Here is a 24,665-nt window from a genome sequence, read left to right on the forward strand (position 1 = left end):
GTATACGTTCACACATTATTTGCCTCTATTTTAGAAAACTTGATGATTATTTAATCAAAATATGTTACAATGAAAAAAGAACTGAAATCAAATACATTTCTGATTTATGTTTCGGTCTCTGCATGATGAGAATACAGTTTAAATATGCAACTTCGCTGGATAATGAATGCATAACAGCGAACAAATGCATATAAACTAATGCAAATGAATGGTAACAATCGTGACACCAAACAGGTTGGTGATTTTGTCACATTGTTTTAACCGCTTGAGGTACTGATGTTCGCATCCTCCCAGCCTCGACTGCAAACATACTGCTGTTCTCCACTAATGCAGCATCTACTCAAACTAATTACTTTATAATGATATGAAAACATGTACACTGTATTTAAATCCGTTTTTGAAGTGTCCCGCTCTGTGCAGCGTGCAGCCTCACGTCACGTGTCAAAACAAACTCTACGAGGCATCAGTTATGTCGCCTCTAGAGGTCGCTCTCTGACAAGCTCTTTTTATCACTTCATAAATCAGAAAATACTGTCAACAGCCAGAAAAAAAAAAAAAAAAAAATCACAATTTTTTAGGGGGAAAAAGTTGTATAAAATCAAGCAAATTATATATCAACAAACCCCTTGGTAAAAACCTTCAGAATATAGGTAAGCAGTAAGGTACTCGAGGCTGTGCTGTATCATGAATAAGCGAAGCGGAGTAACCCCTTCAGCCGTGACTTATTCAGGATACAGCACAGTCTCGAGTACCTTATTGCTTTTATAAAACCGTTACCACACGATACAAATATTAAAGCCAAAAATATGCATCAATGCAACTTTCATGAAGTAAAATCACTAAAAGCCTTCCTTCCACCGGAAAAAAAATTTGTCCCTGACCGTGAACAGCAACAGAAGTTACATTATTACGCCATTAGATGGCGCCAAAGACTGTCTTTATGAGTGTGTCCGTCAGTAGCGAAGACTTTTACACTGAAAAGACTGAATTGTTGTGAACACGGAGACGCAACTGATAAATGCTTTGACTAGCGCTGCCATTCACGGGAAAACCCCTTAACTGTTAAAAGGACAAGATATCGCAGCAGACATTTAAACATTTTTAATGATGAACATAGGACTGACCTGAAGGAAAATGCTAAATCTGAACGCAGGTAATAAACTCGCTCACTCGATCTCTTTCTCTATATAAATAAAGAACAAACATGTTTAATTTGCTAAGGGTGTTGCGTAGTGATACACTGAACCGTTGGGTGAAGCGGTCATAGCCGTGATCATCGTGAAAAAAAACAGCTATTGACCAATCAGAATCAAGGACAGGAACTAACAGGAATAAAACTGTAAAGTTTAGTGTATTTAAGTTATGCTGAAGTGGAGATTAAGAAAAAAAAAAACTTATTTTAAGAAAACAGCCTTTAAATGTACTGTAACTGAAATCTACAGACGCAAATAGATAAAGTGCTATAAAAGATACTCTTCAAAGTGCATTTTGGATGCTTTCTTTCCACCAACCTGAAAAAACAAGCACAAAATCTCAAAATTGACAGGTGAACAAAAAACAAACAACAAAAAAAGCGTTTGCCTGTAGTGTCTCGCCTTAAAACATCTCTTTATTTAAATGAATGTAGATTAGAAGTCTGAATTCAAACAGAAGAACAGAAGCACACAGTATGAGTTTTGCATCTTTATTGAAGGGAAAAAGTAGCAGGACTTTAAATAGATATTTAAGCCAATCGAGTGAGTTGTAATTTCAGTGTCGTCACAGCTGTGAAAGGTTGGGCCAAGAGCTGATCCGAATGTTGCAAATCTTTACAATCAAGCACAATATAGAGGAAATCGGTCCCAATCTCCCACTGATGTACAACATCTGACCTGTTCTCCTGCGATTGCATGCACTCCAGGAGTAAGGCCTCAAAAAAAGCAGAACAACCTAAAGACGTTCACTCTCCGAGCGGCTCAGAGAGGATAACTGTGGTCATACAGGCATGACGTGTTGTGAAGTGAGAGAGCGTCCGTCAGACTGACGAGGTCCATCTCCAGACTTTGTAGTGTGGAAAGGCCAAGAGCAGGCCTGCATTCCTGTTTGAGCATAAAACTGGGGTTATGCCTCCATAAGAGACAGATGGAGAAATATGGTCTTGCAACAGTGTCCAAAACATGAGAGAACAAACAGTTTGTTAATGTGTCCAGCCAACATCACATGGCATATTTCTGAGTCCATTCCCGCGCTATTCTGTTGTATCTGCAGAGGAGAGAAAAACAAAACATCAAGCGTTTGAAATCTAGCGATCCTTCACGCAGCCATCGCTTCCAGAGCGCAGGTTTCTGACGACTCCTTGAAAGGAGCAGTAAGTGGTTTCACTGTTGATGTTTCAAATCGACAAACACGCTAACATGATCACAGGCGAACGCTTACAGCTGCCGCACGTATGGACGAATCAGCTGTGATTTTTTGGGTTCTGTGAAACACAGCAAACGCAATGTTACTCGCGTTACCGTCCCGCTGCCTAACGTCTCTCCAGCGCCGGAAGATTTTTCCAATATTAAATGGATAGTTCACCCAAAAATGACTATCTTCGTTCGGACGAACACAATCAGAGATATATTTACAAATATCCAAGCTTTATAATGGAGTGAATGGGGGGGTAAAAAAAAAAAAAAAAAAAAATCATCCATCATATAAGTAATCGATACGACTTCAGGCGGTTAATAAAGACCTTCTGAAGAGAAGTGATGAGTTTGTGTAAGAAAAATATCCATATTTAAAACTTTAACTATAAAAGCGATTTTCTCTTTGTTGTTTTATTAACATCAATGAGACAGCATTGATTATAGCGGGATTATATACTGTAGTTCGGTCAAAGGATGACAGAATAAATGGTTGCTGCATTAATTGTGTTAAATATTTGACACGTTAAACTGAAAAATAAATAAATAAAATAAAATAATTATTCCAAAATTAACATTAATTTTGACAGCTCTAGTACAAACATTTTTTAGCACACACAGAACAGACTTCTAGCAAATATTGGCAAAAATGTTTGTTTACATGTTGAATTAAATTTTTAATTTTTAACAGCGTTTCTCAGAAATCACTTACTGCACCTTTAATAATGTTTTTCAGTTTATCACTTTTTTACTTGCCCATTTTAACAACAAAACTTAAGTTTATAGTTTAACGTATACTATATTTCTGCTAGCGTTCTCATGCAGTGCTACACAAACCAAAAATGCTCAGCCACTACAGTTTACAGCTCTAACCATTTTTACGTACCCAACACAAAAACATCATGCTACTGTAAGAGTTTATGGCTGATTAAAAGCCATGCTTACGGTACGGTTTAATGCAGGACTGAATAAACCCTAACAAATCTGCATTTGAGAAAGAAATCTGTCATTTTTCAGTGTTTCAGAAGAGACGTGATCGCATGTATTAGTGACGCACACCTGCTGTAGCCACACGCTCATGCTGCACCACACAGGAAGTGCTTCACTCTCTACAGTACCTCTAATGTTCACAGTGCAGAGCTGCCCTTCACCTACAGCATGGCATATTTCTCTGTCCATTCCTTTGCCATTCTATTATACCTGACAGAGCATGATGTGTTAGAGAGAGAGAGGTCTGTTCACTTCTACTGCATTTACATGAATGACTGGAGTCCTTGCCTGTTCTTTCCAAATAAAACTAAGATTCCCACATCCATGTCACTGACAAAAGATGCTCTTTTCCATCCTTTTTTTCCTCCCCTCACCTCATTTATTTGTTTATTTACACCATGTCAGCAGCAAGGCTATTTTGCAAAATGTTGTAAAAAGGTTTGATGCAGATATTAACTGCTGTAATTCACGTCTGATTCTGTTTGGTGCCGACTGCATTCAAACAGGCTTTCTGAATCAGATTTAAAGTGTAGCCATAATTGCAAATCAATAATTCGCTTATCAAGCCTAAGTGGTGCTCTACAGTCTTGCAAAAATGAACGAGACTCACGCTAGACTGAAAAAACTGGGAGACAACAAATAAATGATTTTAAGATTTAACAAAATGTAAACAGTATTTAAGATGAATCATTTTTAAAAATAGCAAATAATGTACAATTTAAAAATAACATTAGATGTGCACATGTGTAAAAACATTAAACATCTCTGTAAGAAGTTTAAAGTACGTACTTCTCTGTGTCTGTTTTATAGATTCTGGCGATCTCTGGCACAAGAGGGTCGTCTGGATTGGGGTCACATAAGAGTGAGCAGATGGACAGGAGAACTACAGAGGACACACATAACACAATATATACACAACATCAGACATATGGCAGTGGAAACTATACAAAATATCATGTTGCTTGTCCAATCAAGTAAGTTGACCAGATCCACCTTGAGTTCAATCAAGACTGCCGGTCAACTTGACATCCGCCCAAAACACATTAGTTTGTATGTGAATTCAGCTTTATATGAATTTTACAACACAACTGAAGCACTTTGTTTACAAAAGGGTTAGGAATTAAACGCTACATTACAAGCATGGCAACATTTTCATCAGCTTTTGCGATTTTCCACTAACTCTATAATATTCCATCTCATTTCTTTTCCCAAATCTTGACTCGCAGCATTTTCACAGGGGATTATAAAGTTTCTTCCTTTCGCTCACTTGTGACCCTGGAGCACAAAACCAGTCACACAAGCCGAAATTATCCATTTTTTTTGATCAAGTGAAGATCATGTTCTATGAATCCCTACTGTAAATATATCAAACATCATTTGCATAGGATATGCATTGCTAAGGACTTCATTTGGACAACTTTAAATTTTGTTTTTTTTGCACCATCAGATTCCAGATTGTCAAATAGTTGTATCTCGACCAAATATTGTCCTGTCCTATCAAACCACACATCAATGGAAAGCTTATCTGAAATCTCAAAATCATTAAAATCACCATTACGACTGTTTTTTATATTATATTTTATATTTTTATATTTTCATCCTTCAGTGAGGTTAAGTAGAGAAACGCTGTAGGACAGATTCCTTTTTACTTGTACGTCAAATTCTGTTTACAGCGGGTATTAAGGTGTGTTTTGGTCCATCGGGTCACGAGTGAACAGCGCTAAACGCAGGTGTCAACAGGGTAGGGCTGTCCTCGACTAAAGATTTTTAGTAGTCGTTCATTTTAGTTGACTAATTCAGTGTTCAAGCGAACGCATAAATCTTGGCACGACGCACCAGCAGAAGTAACGATTATGAATGTGTCAGGGAAAAACAGCAAGCAGATTGCGCTCTCATTTTAATAATCCATTGATAAACTAGTGTCTTCTGAATTTGATGAAGATGACGATGCTGACTCGTCGTAGTGGACAATTCATACAGATAACCTGAGAATATTTGTTTTCCATTTCAGTTGGTTCATTTAAAGGTGTATTTTTCATGTGTGTGAGGCAAGTTTACATGGAGTTTCGGATATTTCTTTAGGCGCGCTCAAGTTCACAGAGACACGGCAGAAATCACATAATTTGCTTTAATTATTTTACAAAAGCACAACGTTTTATTGTTATTGCGAGTGCACACAAATAAAAGTAGACTCTTCAGATTCAAAAGATGTATTATATGACCAAAAAAGACAGTATTAAATTGCACACAAGGCAGATTTTACAATAACTTCTCCAATTCATTTTTTAAATATAATAATTTACACAGTTACTGTCATAATTTTTTAATATTTGTTAATAAGTTAAGACATTAACAGGTGAAGTAAATTAAGCAGATATAGTGCATATATTTAGTGAAATGCTCTGGAGTTCATTTCTCTAGTGAACTAACATGCTGTGGACACTGAATGACTTGCCTGAGGTGAATGTTACGCTACGTGAGACATTAATCTCATTATATTGATGTCTTTTTGCATTCGAAATATTGGTTGAGAGATTACATGTAAACATATCTATGCATAGATCATCTGTTGTTCTGACCACATGCGCCCCCTTCTGGATTGGAGCGTGGATCGCCTTTGACCGACTGTATTCGTCGTCTGACTGCACGAACTGAACCGTGACGGTGAATACATGTACCGTTACATCCGTACTGACATTTATCTCAATGTTTTACAGAAGTGCTAAAATAAACACGTTTCTTACAAAGTGGATGTTTGAGCCTCGTGTTATTTTTTATATATCAAAATATATTTAATTTAGGCCTAATAAATACACATCGCGGTGTGAAAAAACTAAAGCACCATTAATATTGTTTGTGTACCTTTAGAAATAGTGAGTGCAGGTGACCACTGGGACCTGAGGATATCCAGACAGATGCTGCCATTACTGTTTATGTTAGGATGGTAGATTCTTGTAGTAAAAGCAACCTGAAACAAAGAAAACAATGTTAAACACACCTACAAACAAACACAAGGGGAAAAACAAACATTTTTAACCAAAGCTCTCACCTTTGGTGGTTTAAAGGGATAATCTGTTGGGAAGTGTATGGTTAGGAAAAAGACACCACCCTGATATGGACTTTCATTCTGTATTTATATAAAAATGGGGAGAAAAAAAAAAAATCTCTTTAGTACATTTACACTTCTATTCAGAAGTTTGAGGGTTTTTTTGTTTTGTTTTTTAAACAGAAATCACAGCAATGATGCATTAAATTGATTTTAAAAAAATGACAGTGATTACAAAATAAATGCTGGTCTTTCTATTCATCAAAGAATCCTGAATAAAAATACATAGTTTTAGGGCTGCACGATATATATCATTTTAGCATCGAAATTGCAATGTGCGCATCCGCTAAAGTCACGTGCGACGTCTAGTATAGAAACGCACATTGATTCTATGATTAACTGCAAAGTTTGTCAATGAAAGTTAATCATTTGAATGTGTTTAGGTCCCGTCAGCTGAAACATTCAAGAGATTATAAACCATTTGAGTGCGCGAGGATGCGAAAGAACTCCATATGCCGTTCTCTTCCACGTCTGCTTGTGCCTGAACGAACACATACATGCCAAAAAAAAAGTCACAATGCACATAAAAGATCATCTATCCTCGTAAACACAAATGATTTTGGGTTAGGTGAACCAAACAACTGAGAAAGAAAACCGGCTGTGTAACAGTATGTGTATCCGCACATTCGTTCTTAAAGTGACAGAAGCCTAATATTCCTGCTGCTTTCTGTGTCATGAATGTTAATCAAACAAAAGACAAAGAAAAATCACTTTTGTAGTTTTAACACAGAATAATTATGTTTAATTTACACAGTGAGACTATGCAGTGTTTTTACATTTGATTATTCAATTTCTGTACCTGAATACTGTTAGACTTGCTTGAAAAATACAAAGCGCGATGTATTGAATTTGTATTCTATTATATTTATCTATGCTTGTAATTTGTTCATTATTTTCTAAGCATATTCACTCACCTCAAAATCACCCCAATCATCCTAGAATGATTCATTCTTTCCAAATAGATCTATTCAAGTTTTTTTTTCATATCGCAATATATATTGCAGAAAAACTAAATGTCAGTTTTTTCCAGTATCGTGCAGCCCTACATCACTGACACAAAAATATTAAGCAGAACTGTTTCTTGAGCAGCAAATCAGCATATTAGAATGATTTCTGAAGGATCATGTGACACTGAAGTTAAAATTATTATGTTTATTTCACAAAGTTACTGTATTCTTGATCAAGTAACTGGTGAAACTTTCAAAACTTCCCAAACGTCTGAATGGTAGTGTGTGTTTGTACTCACCGGCCCCATGATGGTCGCCTGCCAGTGGAACACTGCGAGAGAGATCACGTACAGTAAATACACACAAACGTAACACATGTAAATATATGTAAAGGTCCGGGATCTCACCATCATCCCCCACCGGACCTGCTGAACACTGAGCGGGAGGATCCCGAGCCAGATCAGTCAGTTCCTGCAGGGAAGAAGATCAGAATGAAGCAGAAGATACGGGTCAATAATGGCGTATAGTGAGAGCAAGATGAAACCAGCAGATAGAGTGTTTCAGCAGATGTATTTATAGTCCAGAGCGGGTCATGAGGGAGAAGAGCTGAACAACACTTTCAGAGACTTATTTTTATTTCAACATGATCTTCATGACAAACTGCTGAACTTCCAACACACTGAAACATGGGAAAAGACACTTTACTGCAGAATATGGACACAAAACTGTTCAGGATCCCAAATTTAACCTCGCAGACCCTAAAGGTCAACTAAAATGGAGACCTGACGTCGAAACTTTTAGGAATTATCATATGAGTTGTTTTAGTTTCATTTCATAAAACTAACTATGGTACAAGTTTAATATCCACAAACACTCTAGTAATCATCTTAATGATTATTATTACTATGAGTTTAAATATCAATATTGTGTAAGATTTGTCGTCTATACTATTATTAGGATATTTTATAATCTGACATCGAGACAGCTGTATATATTGACAGAGTTAGATTGTAAACACTGACTTAAGGCGAAAAATAATAATTAAAACGACACGTTTGATCTCCTTATTAATACAAACAAAACAACTCCGTCCGTCGCGTGTATGAAGATAATACGCCGCTGGATGACTAAAATAATAAATCACACATATATTTATACTCAAGATAATTTCCTCTCACCTTTTGGATTCGTTTAAGCGCCATCTTCCCTCTGTGCTGAATAACTGAATCTCTTTCTCACGGTGCGCTGACCCGAGCGCTGCAGCCGCCTAGAGCTCTACTCACATTAAAGTGTCGGGATGGCAGGAATATCGCTCACACTCAGCGGCTAAACGCGATATAAATGCGATCAGAGGCGCGAGGACAGACACACTTCTGCTGACAAGATGTCCGTGAGCTTGTTGTTAGCCTCTCTAGCCGCTGCTTCTGCTCGCGCGGATTAAATGGCGACTCAAAGCGCGATCGGGAGACGAGCGCCACCGTGCGCGTTGGAGGACAAAACTTAATATATTTCTTTTCATTTATTAAAATAGAAAAATTGACAAGAATAATAAATGTGAAGGGATTATGGTGAAGCATATTTACTTAATTCCTTGGATTTCATTTAAACTACACAAAAGATAATGTTCCTGGTCCAGCTGAACATTAAAAGGTTTAAACACCAACAGAGGCAATATCTGAAAGGGAAGTGACATCATCACTGAGACTTAGAAAAAAAAGTATCAAATGATAACTTTTAATTGCAGTGACACCATTTTACCTGGTTGATGAATTATTCCCAATATCGTCAAGTATAAAAGCGTATCGATGCTGTTTTTCACCACAGAATAAAAAAATAAAAACATAATTGTGACTTTATTTCTCGAAACTATTTTTTTTTTTCCGAGATATAAACTTATTTTTATTCTGTAGCAGAAACAAGTTTCCATAAAAGAAAAATCCACAAATCAATAACTTGTGTTGTTTTAATCATCATACACCATGAAGACAATTGAAGAAACACTGAACTGGACACAGAACGGTCTCCAAATCACACTGACTGCTTTAAACAATCACAACTTTATTAATCGGTGTGATCGTAAGCGATGAATCTGTATGCAGTCTCTTGTGCACTGACACTTTCATTACAAACACATCATTTCAGCTCTAATAAATCACACAGAAGAGTCCGAGGCACAGACGGCCACAGCTCTGCGTCTCTTCTTCACTCCGTACATAATCAGTATGTGAAATACAGAGAAAAGTCCTTTAGATACCCAAAAAAACCCAATAAAACTATAGACTTAGTTAACTTCCCGTGTGTGTGTGTGTTATCTTTCATGTCTTCCCCTGATTGGACAATCATCATCAAATCATCCAAAATAATCTTAACAAATGTCAAGAAAAGATTTCTCAAAATGAATATCATTTGGTATCTATTATCTAACACTGCTGAGGTGCTGATCTCTGGAAGATTGCTTCTGCCACTGAATGAAAAAAAAAAAAAAAAGTAATTGCGACTTTTTCTCTCACAATTCTGACTTTTTTCCCCAGAATTGCAAGTTTTAAAGTCAGAATTACGAGATATAAAGTCAGAATTGTGAGTTTTAAAGTCAATTGCATGTTATAATGTCATAAAATAATGTGAAGGAAAAAAGACTGCGTTTTGTCTCAGAATCGCAAGTTTATATCTCACAATTCTGATTTTATATTCCACAACTGTGAGAAAAAAGTCAGAATTGTGAGATAAAGTCGCAAGTACCCTTTTCATTTCATGGCGGAAACAAGCTTCCACAGTGATGGGATCAGGACGTCTCTGAGTAAATCATATACCTGCAGTATTTCTGACAGTTATTTGTAACCCTCTGCTCTTATGGCTTCCTTTATGTCCCACTTCCTGTGAGCCCTCCCACTGAAGACGATTTCCGCCACTGTCAGTCTGTCTTCTTGCCGTGGCAGTTTCTCTGTTCCATGTTTCTCCGGCTGAGCTTATGTTTCAGTCTGCTTCACGAAGCTCCTGCGAATCCCCCTCTGAGGAGCAGCTCGGAGCAGGATTGTCCACGCTTTGGGAATCACCATTCGCACCCAAGCGTTGGGGACTCTGGGAGAATTTCCTGTCAGACTCTGGAGGGCAAACATCATCATCTCCCTGTGATCCCTCCTCCTGCTGCTCCTCCTCCTCATGGGACTCAGGACGCGGCGGGTGTTGCTCTGATGGAGGTGGGTTTGGGTGTGCCGTCGGATTGGAGGAGGGTTTGATGGAGGCGTGGCACATGGGGCATGTCTCTTGCACATAAAGCCACTTTCTCAAACAGTTGCCATGGAAGAAATGACCACAGTATGTTATTACCGCTGATGTCATGTCCTGCAGGTTAGGGAAAAAAGAGGTTAAAATGGATTTCATCATCATCATCATCATCATCGTGATGCTACACTAACTTTTACTGCGCTTGTTCTGACCTGGAAGCAGATGGCACACACATCATTGTGATCCCGCAGCTGCTCTGCACTGGCCCGTGGCAATACGTTGATTTTGCGAGCGGCTTCCTGTCTAAGCAGGAAGCTCCTCCAGCCGGCCTGGGCACGTAGCCACACGTTGCAGTAGGAGTGGATGATGATGACCGACGCTCCCATCCAGCTCCACTCGCCCCACAGCGACTCCCACGCTCCGTACGCCACCACACACACGGCCACCGCGAACTCCAGCACTCGACACACTCCGTTCACGTAGTAAACGATCTCGTCCAGACCGGGCAGGGCCGCGCCGCGCCACACCTCCACCATGAACAGGCTGTAGATCAGCAGGGTGCCGGTCACCTGAGAGACACGTGAAGGATCAGCATGCTGGGATCTCACTAAACAACACGAGAATGAAGACAGAGCACACCTGCAGGGAGGTGAGCATACAGCTGGACACCAAGATCAGCAGCCAGAAGTCCATGTTGAAGAACTGGGAGATCTTATAGGCCATGAATCCCGGAAAGAGCAGCAGAAACCCACACATGGATAAACCACGCAAGTGCTTCCACACACACCTGAGGAGAGAGAAGATCACACTGAACCACTCGGATCTGATTGCGTTAAACTCTATGATTAAACACACTCAAATCAATTAAGGACAAGAAATTTTAAATCACAGTTACGTTACAGTAGAGTTATCAAAAGTACAAACTTCGGTACTGAAATTTTAAAAATGTGACACTTTGAGCGGACTCAAACACCTCTGATTGGCCACTGCGTGCACGCGCTCAACAGATGTGTCTGTGATTGGCTACAGTGATCAACGCACGGGAGCGTTTGAATTTGAAAGTGACCGGTCAGCTGATAGACGCCTGATTTCAAACGCCTGTTTTCCTGCGTTGGTCATTGTAGCCAATCACAAACATATCCAATGAGCACATGAACACAACGGCCAATCAGAGGTGTTTACGAATCCGCTCCACAGAGTCACATATCTAAAATGTCAGTACCGACTTGGTATCGAAGACCATGCTTTTCGTGGTCAGTACATTACAGTGTTTTCTGGGAGTTCAAGTGTTATATTTACACTACTGTTTGAAAGTTTGGGGTCAGTCAGAAAAAGATGCATTAAAGTGAATTTTATAAGGATCAGGGATGCAAACAGGTAAGGGGGAAAAAAGCTGAGAACACTGTGTGGGGCGAGGGCATGCTCGCACTGAATGCTTTCTTAAAGTTATTTGCTTTACATGCTCATTTGTAGGATTTTTCTTCATTTATCCTTTATCACCCTATATGTCAAAAACTATTTTTTCACACTCACACTCACACACAAAAAAACATATTGTTGCAACATTTTACCAAAAACAACATTTGGTTAAAATCTCATGTTATAAATGAGGAAGTGCTATGCAGGATATTTAAGGCAATACTGTTTGCCACATCTCAAAAACATCACTTATTGTAGACATTTAGACGTTTTTTAAAGTAAAGAGTAAAGGAAACACTGTGCAGTACTAACTGAAACAACCAGTTCTTTATTGTAAGTTCTCAAGTACCTTTGTAAGACACCCCCCCCCCCCATCCCATAATAACACTTTCTCATTGGATCTATGCAAATCCCATAGGTGAACTATTTTGATCTCAAAAAGGTGAGTTCTCACTGAAAGGTGAAGAGTTTGCATCTATGAAGGATGCCAAAGATTTATATTTCCATAATCATCTAAGTGTCACTCTCAGCAGTGTGGGCGGAGTCAGATGTTCAATAACAGTATATCGCTGCTCACGTAATTCAATCTTCGTTTTACCCCTAAACGAAAAAGAGTTTATCGGGGCCATTAAGAACAACATCTGAACAAATTTACTTGATATAACATAACATTTTCTTGCATGTATCATGGGTTCTTGCACGGCACATCAGTGTGTGCTACGGAGTTTGAAACATGCGGTAGTTAAGAAACCCGGCCTAAATCCATTTATACTTATTGCAAAAATCCTAGAAAAGGTTGTTTTCTCAGCTTTCTTCTTTTTTAGCAGAGATTAACAAAATGGATAAGCTTCAGTCAGGGTTCAGAACTGGTCAGAGTACTGAAGCTGCCCTTATTAGGGTATTAAACAATATTGACACACTGGATCACACCATTTTGTTAAGGCACCTTGAGTGGTGTGTGTTGGGTAAGTGGGGCGGCTTTACATTGGTTCCATTCTTACCTGGAGGGAAGAACTTTCAGTGTAAAGATTGAGAATAATTGTTCTTCTGCTGCTCCTGTACGTTACGGGGTGCCTCAGGGCTCTATTTTAGGGCCGTTGCTTTTTCCACTGGGCTCGATATTTAATAAATTTGGCATTCATATCATCGTTATGCTGATGACACGCAGTTGTACCTGCCTTTCAAAGCAGGAAATAATGCAGCTGAAAATTCCTTACTGAATGCCTTGAGGAGGTGAAATGTTGGATGAACTCATTTTTCAATGTTAAATGATAAAAACGCTAAAATTGTGCTTTTGGGGGGAAACAGCAAACTGTTTACTCCAAAAATGAGTCTGGGGCAGTTTTCATTCTGTTTAAAAAGCCATGCCACTAACTTAGGCATAATGTTTGATCCTGATATGTACACTTCTAAAGTGTAGAGGTGATTTTCAGCTGAGGCTCCTAGACTATAGAATGATCTTCCTTTCTCTGTGCATCCTTCAACCTCTCTCAACTTTTATGGTTTTTTAAAATGCTTTGAAAATGATTGATTCCTCTAATCTGTCATTAACACTCATTTGTTCAGGTTGTAGATGAAACAACATGCCTGTTTCTACTGGCTCCGAGCCCCAGCACGACCGGCTCTGTGATCTCACTCATGCTCTGTAAAGTAGATGTGAGAACGATGAAGAGGATGATGAAGAGCAGAAAGCAGCGCTGTAGAGCGGCCATGTCCAACAGCCCGGTCTGCAGGGCCAGCAGCAGCAGGGTCACGCCCTCGGTCACACCCCTACGACACACAAACACACAAACATCTGAACTGAGCGAACACAAGCACACAATAAACCTGCAGATCCTCTCTTACCTGTGCATGACATTATGGTTCTGGAGAGCGTTGAATCCTCCGAGGTAGAACTTACAGAGACTCAGGAGTCCCAGAGCCGTATAAGACACCACAAACGTCAGGCCGAGCAGGGAGTACGGGCTAGCACAGCATTCGGATACACTGCAAAACACACACTTCTGATTCAATTCACATTTCATACGGCCGTTCAGAGATCCAGCACTCTGCTGTTTACCTGGTCAGGAGGTAGAGCAGTGGCCCCTGCTGGGCGGTAGTGCCAAAATTGGTGATAAGTTGCACTCCGAACAGCACAAACCAGAAGACACTAAACAACACGGGCACAGCGAAGCCATGCCAGAGAGACACGCCGACGGCCATCAGTCTGTATAACTCCGTCACCTGCAGAAACAACAGAGTCTGAGACGAGAAGAGCCGAGACGACGTACGTGCAGAGACGCAAGCGTTTACCTCGATTTCCATGATTTCTCTGTAAGTGGCTCTGGCCAGCCTGTACGGCACAAAGAGGTTGACGAGGAGGAAGACGGCCACCTCGGCCGCTGTGATCATCATGGACACTGAGGAGAGCGTGAGGAGCCAGTCCAGCGGGACAGAAAACACACGTGACAGAAGAGGGAGCAAGTGTGCCGAGAACAGCCACAGACGTCGAGTCCGCATGAGGAACGCACACAGCGTACTGATTATTATCTGACCTGCAGGTGATCACACACACACACACACACACACAATAAAAGACAGTCATGATCTATACTGACATGCACAAATATTACAAAGGTAACTGTGCCATTGCACAAACCATACAAACATACAATAGTAATTTCTTGGGCACTGTTTCTTAAGCACTTAAAACGTGCAATATCTTTCCGCTAGAGTTCGCTATAGGCCTATTCAAAACAAAGGCGTAGCTTGATGACGGCAAGTTTGGGTATGACGCAACTGACAGGCGACTACTCACACGTCCCGGAGCCTTGGTTTAAATTTTAAAATATAAATTATATTATAAAACATAAATTTTCTCACGATTTTCAAATAGTTGGAAACATTTTGGATATTGTAAGTACTCAAGTGAACAAAATATATAACACTGAGGTTTTATATATTTTACTGCAAAAATATTACATACTGCACCTTTAAGTCACAATTTTAAGTAAAGATAGCACAAGTGCCCTTTTCAATGCTTGCATGTACATGTATATAAATATACATTAGGGCTTTCGATTTAATGCATTAATTCGATGAATTAATCACAGAGAAAAATAACGCATTAAAATTATTAATGTATTTAGCGCACTTGCCCCACCCCAGACCTACGTAGGTCACATGACATGACAACAATGAACATGATGCAGGGCAACAACTCATTGCGCGATGAAGCCTATAGAATTTCTGGTTGTCAAAGTTTGTGGAATGAGTTAATTGACTAACATCATACAGCCATGAAAATATGTATTATTATTAAAAACAAATACTGAAGTTATGAAAAATAATACTAAAAATAGTTTTGAGAAGAGATCAAGCATCTTTTGTGTGCTGATGCTACTTGGTCTGATATTTTTTATTTAATGCATTAAAATTCAGACATTTTTTAAAGTGTAACTTAAAGGCACAATATGTAAATTTAGCCACTAGAGGTCTCTTATTCAAAACAAAGGTGTAGATTGATGACGCCTTGATCCCGCTGAATCATGGGAGGTGTTGTTTTCACGTCTACAGCCAGTGGAAAAGAATCGGGACGAGACTCGGGCAGAAACCATGTTCATGGATGAGATTATTAACGTTACTGTAGCGTGAAGCAGAGCGGGCGAGTGATGTGGAGCTGAACGAGGCTGACAACGAGAGACGAGCGCGAGCAGCGGAGGCATGGTGTTAGACGTGGTATAACATGGTACTCTCGGAAAATCAAGAAAACTAGATTAAGACTAAATGAGATTAAATTACATGATACGTTTTCTGTCGACGAATGTATCCAAACAGTTGCTCACCTGTCTAATAAAACACATAATATATTAAAGCGTCTTTGGCGTTTCCATGGTTTCTACAAAATAAAATCGTAAGGCGTGGGTCACGTGTGTATGATGTCACGGTCCGTGTCCTGGTTGAAACTGAACATTCTTGGAAACATTGGGGATAATGTAAGTACACAAGTCAACAAGATATATAACACTGTTCTAGTGGTTCTTGGATATTTTAATCCAAAAATCTTACATATTGCACCTTTAACTGTCCAAACTGTATCATATATTTTGTAATCCAATGCATCTGCAGTAAAGGTCAAAGCGCTTTAAGCCATCAGCGTGAGGGTTGTGATACGCGTAACTTACTGGTGAGCGCCGTCACGAAACGGTTCAGCGCTGGAGAGTCCAGAAAGAGCGCACCATCATACCCATACTGAGCTTCACCTCTCACATAATCTCTGTTAACAAAACAAAACCCTTTGAACATCTTCAAACCAATCACTTCACACCCTTCAGATGACCGAAATCACGCTGATATTGTCACCTGACGATCTGATGAGCCATGTAGAGCAGCAGGGCACAGAGAACATGCAGGTAGAGCTGGATAATGTGTCCGAGCGGCAGCAGCAGCACCACAACACTGACCACATGACCTGAGTAAACACAAACACTCATCACATGACCTGAAGAAACACAAACACTCATCACATGACCTGGGGCCCGTTTCAATAAGGAGGTTCAACCAACTGTGAGTTAAAACTTGAGCTCTGAGTTGACTTACTCTGAGATGGGAAACTCGAGTTTTCAGTTTCAGAACAGCTGAATTGAGTTGTTCAGTCGACTCTGAGCAGGTTGACTCTGAGTTAAGCGCGTGCAACACGACTATGAAAAGCCATCATCAATGAAGCTCCGATTTTATGAGTCACCATGGCAACAGCACATGACAAAATGACGTCTGCATACTTCTGAGTCAATGCAAGTTTAATTCTTATCACTGTTATAATATCAAAGGTGAAAACTGAACGGTAAGTTATTGAACTAATATTCGTTGTCATGGTATCCCACATGCAAAAAAAGAGGAAGAAAAAAAAGAATGCAGGATGCAATTATAAGAGTGCAAATGATTTTATCATCATTAAACACTCGTTACGCTGCATTCACACGGGGCGTCAGCGTCAACGCTTGACAGAGGGCGTGTCTGAAGCTTGTGTTGACGTGACCGTTATAGTGATTACAGCCAATCACATTACTTTCCGGTGTTGCACGAACCATAGACGGAAAGATGGACGACGCGACGCCGCTTCCTTCCATTGTATTGAACTGAAGCCAAAATGGGCTGATGAATGGGCACTGACACGTTACGCAATACGTCAAAAAAAAAAAAAGTTTGGAGCCTGGGCATGCGCAGAAGGAATCGTCAGTGGAGCCGGAGGCGGAGTAGCGATATCAAACTTCCGCCCAGACGACTGCGTCATCATTCTAGTATTTTAAATAGACTATAAAAATTATATACAATTTAAAATTCTACCTATAAAATAATAGACTATTCTGTTTCTAGAGCAATATTTTTGAAACAGCAAATTCAGTAGATAAAATCAATATAATATGCCACTAGAAACAACTCTAAATCGTCAGAAACGGTCCTGCCATTTTAAATCAAGTTCAACTAATGTTACAGGAGATCGATTGCTGTAATTAGAGTAAGCTATCATTAGTTTTGTCCTGCTAATTATTATTTTATACCCATAAAAATAATAGGTAACTGCCAGATAACGATCACCTGCTTTTTCCCGACATTGTTAACATTATTGTGTTATCTTAACTAATAACATTTATTAATTAGCTTATAACACCCATATTTAATGTTACAGAAAAAGGTTCAGTGATCCGTCAGATCCTGTAGGTCAGTTAGTACAGTTTACTGCTGAACAACTCATTTTGTTGGTGTTAAATAACAAAGAAATCGAAAATGAACAGTTAGTTAATACATCTTCAATCTCCCCTCGAAGCTCCGACAGTCCTCAGACAAGCTGTCAATCAAGTTCGAATCATGACACCACGCCCCGTTTTTATTGCATCAAATTGCTAGCTAAAATCTAAATCATCACAAAAATGAACAATTGAATATATATCAGTGTGATAACAACTACCTTAAATGACCAAAACCATCTTTCAGAAAGTTTTATTTGAAGCAGAATTTATTTTTATGTTTTCACTGAAGTCTCATTCGACTGCATTGAGAGGGCGGGGTTTATGACCTGTACTGCATCCAGCCTCCAGGGGGCGATCAAAAAGCCCGTGGCTTCACTGTGGCCATCTGATTGGATGACGCATGCGTTGGCGCTTGAAAAGTTGAGAAATCTTCAACTTCTGCCGCTTGCAACGCGAGTGAAGCGACGCGACGGAACCCACAATTCAGTTCGGCAACGCATGACGTCACCCATTCAAAGTAAATGAGAAGCGTTAACGCCGGCGCCCCAATGCAGCGTTAGGCAATTTACTTCCACTTTTAGAACATTTTCTTCATTATTATTGAAAATAAATGCATTTCTGATGTGATATATGATAGGAAAAGGGAGAATAGCGAGCTTGGCAGAAGGCAATCGCATCACAATTTAATTCTCCGCACCCAACGCATTACCGCCTACACCACTGCGAATTCGCACTTATAGACACTCCGAATAATCTTGTTTTCCGTTTGCATTAAGATTATTTTTAATACCACACTGGCAGACATTGATAATTTTACTCAAGTAAAATGCACTTAATTTAGATCCCCCAGGAAACACGACTAAATATCTTATCTTATCATTTTCTTATGTAAAATCCATCTTGATTTAAGAATTTTTAGATATTTGTACTTGAAATAGGATGAAAAAAAAAATACTCTATGAGAAAAGCATTTTTGCAGTGTGAATGAATGAGTGAACTATTTAAACATCACTTGCACTTTAAAAAGGGGAGGAGACCGAAATAAACTCTGGGTTTACTGAAGAAAACCTGCTCCCGACCAGGTTAGGTTCACAGAGTAAGTTACCATGGTAACTGACTGAGTATAAGTTACCTCTCTTTCAGAAACGGGCTTGACTAACTCTGCTTTCTCGGGTTTGACATACCTCCCATTCTGAAACGGAAAACCCAGAGTTTGATACTCAGAGTTTTCACTTAATCTCCTTTCTGTAACGGCCCCTGAGGAAACACACAGCAATATAATACACAGAGATAATACATGATGATGATCAGATTATATTTACCCAGGTAATATATGTTCCAGATGACATATTTGTACTTGAAGAGCATGTCTTCAGTCCTGGCTGTGAGATGATCCGTGAAGCTGTCGATGTCACACTTGTACAGCATGTCCAGCACCAGGACACTGGGCACCCTGAGCACGACATTCGCGACCTCTTCCAGTCGGGGCATCTTGACCTGTCAGATGAACACCTGGACACCTGCACTATGACATCTTCAGAGCCTGATCTTCCATTCTGCTCCGGTTCGGAGGTCCTCTAGAAGATGTGAAGCGCATTCGGATCATCAGTAGATCTGATGTGGAAACTGTGGAAAGAGAAACGATGACAGATCTTTGTTTTTCAAGATGGGTTTCTTCCTTCCGGTTTGTTTTCCGACGTTCAGCAAGAAGACTTCACGCAAAATTACATCTTAACCCTGCTCTGGCCTACTCAGACCGGTTTAAGACGGGAATTTCGGGAACTTTTCAGCTGAAGTCAGGCGGAGAGACCATCTAGACCTTAAACTAGCGAAACTTCTTAATACAGCTGTAATTCAATCGTGCTTTAAAGTTACTTGACGGAAAATAACACGAATTGTAGTATTTTAATGTGTTTTAAAGACGGTCGTGTCTCACCTCAGAGTGTATTATGGTCGCAGCTCGCGCGCTTTCTCCTCACAACAAAAGGGCGCCAGAAACACAATTCATCGATAAATAAACAGTCCCGCACCTGTCTCGACCACACACTGCAAACATCCCACTTCCTCTCCTCGTTTCTCTTCTTTATTTTTTAAAACAGTGGATGAAAACTACACTAGTGCATTACCGCCACCTACTGTTTACATCACCTCCGCCGACCTGAGACCAGCTTCCGGTTCATCTCGTCACTATAACTAATACAAGTACAACATCTATAGATTCTTCATTCTCCATACGCGATATTCTCAAACTCATATCTCGCCTTTTTGTTTTGTTTTTTAATAACCCGAAGCCGCATTATTATTATTATTATTATTATTTTCTCAAACTACACAAAGGTAGGCTACTTGATGTCTTCTTAAAGGGACAGTTTACCCAAAAATGAAATTCCTGTCATCATTTATTCATCCTCAAGTTGTTCCAAACATGTATGAATTTCTTTGTTCTGCTGAACACATTTGGAGGAATGTTTGTAACCAAGCAGATCTCGGCCCCCATTGACTACACTCTAAAAAATGAATGAAATAAAAATGTTATTTCATCTAGTTTCTAAGCTTTAGCTTAACCTGATGTACTAAAATAAGAAACAAAAAAACTATGAGAGATATAAATAAGAAACTAAAAAAAGAAATAAAAAAATTATATAGACATTTAAAGGTGCAATATGTAATATTTTCTGTCCGCTAGAGGCCATGCATGTGACGTCATTATGACTGCGGCCACGCCCACTGAGCGGCACAAAGACTGAGCGGCAGCATTAGTTTCAGTGTGAATGCATCGAAAAACACACAAAACACATCCAAAACGGGAAAGAGCTTTGCGGCTGACTGTACAAATAGCTTTGACACAAAACCTGAGGTATATATTTAAAGACTGCTGAAAGCTACAGAAAAAAGAAGCAAATGATCACTGCAATTCACAGAAACAGCTGGAGAAACATGGATTTGCAGTTATCATTTTGTGTCAAATTGTTGGATTTTGAGGTAAAATCATACCATTTATATTGTATTGTTATACGTTATGTTGACAACTCATCAATTAAATATTTTCCATTTTATATTCTGCATAATTGTGTGTTTTTAAATAAACAACACTGTCAAAAACGATATATGTTTTAGTGCTGGACAATATGACGATATTACATTGATATAAGAGATTATGCAGATTTAAACCTAACTATATTGTAGTTATATAAAATATTCACAGGCAGATTTGCTTTATGTATTTCCCCGGCATCGAAATCAGGCACATATAAATGTCAGGAAACACAACTCCTGGCTGCATTGTTTGACGTCATAAGGAACACTTTCGAGCCCAACCTTTAATGTAATCGTTTGTTTTTCTCGTGTTTTCGCAGTTTCCTCTATTAAATCCAGTCATGCAGCAGCTTCTTCTGCCACTCAGTCCAGCTGAGGGATTGGCTGGCGGGAAAGTGATGTCAATGCATACTCTCTATTCAAAACAAAGGCGTAGCTTTTGTCAGCGGACAGTGGAAAATAATCAGGATTGAGGTCGGGCAGAAACCATGTTCATGGATGAGATTATTAACGTTACTGTAGTGTGAAGCAGAGCAGGAGCGAGTGTTGTGGAGCTGAACGAGGAGCTGGAGCGATTGATCAACACACGCCTCACGAGCAGCGGGACTTTTATTATGACACAGTCGCCGGCGCCGCTTTTCCGGTCATGAGTATGAGGAAACGCAGCTCTGTTTATCATATTAGATGCATTTGAGAGTGTTGAAAATGATGTTATAACGTTACTCTGTGCGTTCGCTCGGCGGCTGCTGTGAGACACTGTTACACACTGCAGTAAGATAGATCCATTTTACAATATCAGATTAAATGCTGGATGATTGTGTTGATAAATGGCATGATATTAATTTTAAAGGTGCCCAAGAATGCTTTTTCACAATATGTAATATAAGTCTAAGGTGTCTCCTGAATGTGTCTGTGAAGTTTCAGCTCAAAATACCCCATAGATTTTTTTTTATTCTGCAGATTTTGAGGCATCATTAGAAATGCGCCGATTCAGGTTGCGGTCCCTTTAAATCTCGTGCTCTCCGCCCCTGGAACTCGCGCTTGCCTTGAACAGTGCATAAACGAAGTTTATACAGCTAATATAACCCTCAAATGGATCTTTACAAAGTGTTCGTCATGCATGCGTCGGATTATGTGAGTATTGTATACTGTTATATTGTTTACATTTGATTCTGAATGAGTTTGAGGCTGTGATCCGTGGCTAAAGGCTAATGCTACACTGATGGAGAGATTTATAAAGAATGAAGTTGTGTTTATGAATTATACAGACTGCAAGTGTTTAAAAATGAAAATAGCGACGGCTCTTGTCTCCATGAATACAGTAAGAAACAATGGTAACTTTAACCACATTTAACAGTACATTAGCAACATGCTAACGAAACATTTAGAAAGACAATTTACAAATATAACTAAAAATATCATGATATCATGGATCATGTCAGTTATTATTGCTCCATCTGCCATTTTTCACTGTTGTTCTTGCTTGCTTATCTAGTCTGATGATTCAGCTGTGCACAGATTCAGACGTTAATACTGGCTGCCCTTGTGTAATGCCTTTTATAATGTTGGGAACATGGGCTGGCATATGCAAATATTGGGGGCGTACATATTAATGATCCCGACTGTTACGTAACAGTCAGTGTTATGTTGAGATTCGCCTGTTCTTCGGAGGTCTTTTAAACAAATGAGATTTATATAAGAAGGAGGAAACAATGGAGTTTGAGACTCACTGTATGTCATTTCCATGTGCTGAACACTTGTTATTCAACTATGCCAAGATAAATTCAATTTTTAATTCTTTTTTAACCTTTAAAACATATTGTATGATGGAGAAAATGCTGTATTACTGTTACTAAAAAATAAAGCTGCATCTGATTATGCTATGTTAGTTACTTGACAAAATAGTGTTTTTCTCTGAGGCGTGGTAAAGCAAAAAATCTGTCATGATCACCAGTTGGAGTGCCCTAGTTAGCCACTAGAGGGCACTCCAACCCGGACTATTCAGCCTCACTAGTTCGGACTTCATTTCCCATAACCCACTTCCAGGACTCATGATCACTTCATTGCACCCAGCTGTCTTGAGTTAGGTTATTAGTGTCTGTCTATTTATACTGAGTTTGTTTCTGCTTTTGTTATTGAGGTTTTGTTTTTCTTGTTTTGTGTTGACTGTTCTGTGGATTTTGATGCTTGCCTGAATGGATTACGTTTTTGATTTGCCCTATTAAAGCTGCATTCGGATCTTACCTTCTTGTCTCTCTGCCATCCGTCACACAATCAAGAAAATTACATTTAAACAATAAGACTAAACGTGTTGAGCTTTATAACAACAATAGTTTTCTGCCTATAAATATATCAAAACAGTTGTCTATTAAAACATGTAAATATTAAAGGTGTTTCCATGGTTTCTACAAAATAAACCGGAAACCGAAGGACGCCATGGACAGGCGACTCCTCACACGTCCCGGAGCCTTGGTTAAAATTGCAATTTTCTCACAATTTACAAACAGGTGGAAACAGTTGGGATATTGTAATTACTCAAGTGAACAAATATATAACACTGGCCTAGTGGTTTTTGGATATTTTACTGCAAAATTCTTACATATTGCACCTTTAAAAGCATAAACTAAAAGACATAAACAAAAAATTACTAAAACTTTTAATTAAAATTACAATGAAAGCAATCTAATCAAAATTTTCAACAAAAACTATAATAGTACCTCAATGATAAGTGTGTCAATCCCTGAAAAGCACTGAATTTTTCTGATGCATGTCCTTTTTTTTATTTCACCTTTGATATTCACCTTTTTTATATTTCACCTTTGATATTATTTAATTTTAACCCAAACTGACTGGGTTTATAGTACAGTTGCACGATTAATCGTAAAAAGATCGATTCAAGCACCCACGCGATCTTACTTTATTAATATCAATGATTCTATTAAACCTTTGACAAAATCACACCGAAACATTCAAATCTGTGTTCGTGCTGACAGAGCCACAGAGAATCACACATGAGTTATTTCTGTGTTACAAATATTCACATTATCACAGAAGTACCGAGATATAAGTTTTAAGTTAGTATTTAAACACAGATGTCTACGATAGCGATCAAAATAGAGCAAACTTTTGAAACAAACTTGTCAAATAACGGTTGTATCAATTACATCTAATTCCACTAGGTGGCGACAACTGACTGTAAAAAATGTATTTGTCACTGAATTGTTCATTCAAAAGATTCGTTCAAAAACACTGATTCATCCAGCAATGAAACAAGTAGTAATTAATGAGTCATTGAATTCATTCAAAACCATTTTTTAAATAATTAATTCAAACATTTTCCAGCAATTAGAGTCGGCAATTTATATTTGGTCAGAACCTCTAGTAAGATGTTATTTTGTTTGGTTATATTCAGAATCGTGGGAGAATCGTGATCTCTATTTGAAACCAAAAAATCCTGTTTCTCATTTTATCCAGAATCGTGCAGCTCTTTTTTCTAGTGTAAATTTACTGTGTAAATATGTTTAGTTTTTTTTACATTTATTTTTTAGAGTAGGGTAAATAAATAATATGTTAGCCAATGGAGGGCGAGATCTGTTTGGTTACAAACATTCTTCCAAATATCTTCTTTTGTGTTCAGCAGAACAAAAGAAACTCATACAGATCTGGAACAACTTGAGGGTGAATAAATGATGACAGAATTTTTATTTTTGTGTGAACTATCCCTTTAAAATGTCTGTAAATTTTAACTTTCAAATTGTAACTGATTTCATGCTGATCAATATCAGAGTCTTCAATTATTAGGCCACTTTTAATGGCTTTTTTCCTT

The 24,665-nt window shown here is 38.8% G+C and overlaps 2 protein-coding genes across 4 annotated transcripts; both read right to left on the bottom strand.

The window, feature by feature from the left end:
* Positions 1 to 1,670: 1,670 nt before the first annotated feature.
* ube2d3 (ubiquitin-conjugating enzyme E2D 3) lies at positions 1,671 to 8,859 on the bottom strand. 2 transcript variants are annotated; one of them, XM_067385560.1, is made up of 8 exons: positions 8,609 to 8,859; positions 7,838 to 7,901; positions 7,730 to 7,761; positions 6,427 to 6,504; positions 6,240 to 6,345; positions 4,167 to 4,260; positions 3,506 to 3,587; positions 1,671 to 2,241 (listed from the first exon to the last, which is right to left on the bottom strand). In XM_067385560.1, exons 1-7 carry the CDS (start codon positions 8,630 to 8,632, stop codon positions 3,539 to 3,541), a joined length of 447 nt encoding a protein of 148 aa, XP_067241661.1. In that variant the 5' UTR covers positions 8,633 to 8,859; the 3' UTR covers positions 1,671 to 2,241; positions 3,506 to 3,538. The 2 variants fall into 2 exon arrangements, with proteins under 2 accessions (XP_067241661.1, XP_067241662.1); XM_067385561.1 differs by lacking the exon at positions 3,506 to 3,587.
* Positions 8,860 to 9,233: 374 nt separating this feature from the next.
* zmp:0000000662 (RING finger protein 145) lies at positions 9,234 to 19,961 on the bottom strand. 2 transcript variants are annotated; one of them, XM_067385559.1, is made up of 11 exons: positions 19,834 to 19,961; positions 19,126 to 19,429; positions 16,416 to 16,524; positions 16,238 to 16,329; positions 14,367 to 14,608; positions 14,134 to 14,297; positions 13,920 to 14,060; positions 13,662 to 13,844; positions 11,295 to 11,442; positions 10,868 to 11,224; positions 9,234 to 10,772 (listed from the first exon to the last, which is right to left on the bottom strand). In XM_067385559.1, exons 2-11 carry the CDS (start codon positions 19,292 to 19,294, stop codon positions 10,404 to 10,406), a joined length of 1,974 nt encoding a protein of 657 aa, XP_067241660.1. In that variant the 5' UTR covers positions 19,295 to 19,429; positions 19,834 to 19,961; the 3' UTR covers positions 9,234 to 10,403. The 2 variants fall into 2 exon arrangements, with proteins under 2 accessions (XP_067241660.1, XP_067241658.1); XM_067385557.1 differs by having other exon boundaries at positions 19,740 to 19,897.
* Positions 19,962 to 24,665: the final 4,704 nt, after the last annotated feature.

This window comes from Chanodichthys erythropterus, chromosome 5 (genome assembly GCF_024489055.1).
Source record: "Chanodichthys erythropterus isolate Z2021 chromosome 5, ASM2448905v1, whole genome shotgun sequence".
Lineage (NCBI taxonomy): Eukaryota > Metazoa > Chordata > Actinopteri > Cypriniformes > Xenocyprididae > Chanodichthys > Chanodichthys erythropterus.

What these genes read in the sequence shown, in the direction of transcription:
- zmp:0000000662 (XM_067385559.1), bottom strand. Translation starts at nt 19,294, where the DNA reads ATGCCCCGACTGGAAGAGGTCGCGAATGTCGTGCTCAGGGTGCCCAGT. An exon ending in CTCGGAGCCAGTAGAAACAG is followed by an intron (nt 11,443 to 13,661) that starts GCATGTTGTTTC and finishes CTCTCTCCTCAG; the next exon opens with GTGTGTGTGGAAGCACTTGC. An exon ending in GTATGCTCACCTCCCTGCAG is followed by an intron (nt 11,225 to 11,294) that starts GTGTGCTCTGTC and finishes CGTGTCTCTCAG; the next exon opens with GTGACCGGCACCCTGCTGAT.
- ube2d3 (XM_067385560.1), bottom strand. Translation starts at nt 8,632, where the DNA reads ATGGCGCTTAAACGAATCCAAAAG. An exon ending in AGGCGACCATCATGGGGCCG is followed by an intron (nt 6,505 to 7,729) that starts GTGAGTACAAAC and finishes ATATAAATACAG; the next exon opens with AATGAAAGTCCATATCAGGG. An exon ending in TATAAAACAGACACAGAGAA is followed by an intron (nt 3,588 to 4,166) that starts GTACGTACTTTA and finishes ATGCTCTGTCAG; the next exon opens with GTATAATAGAATGGCAAAGG.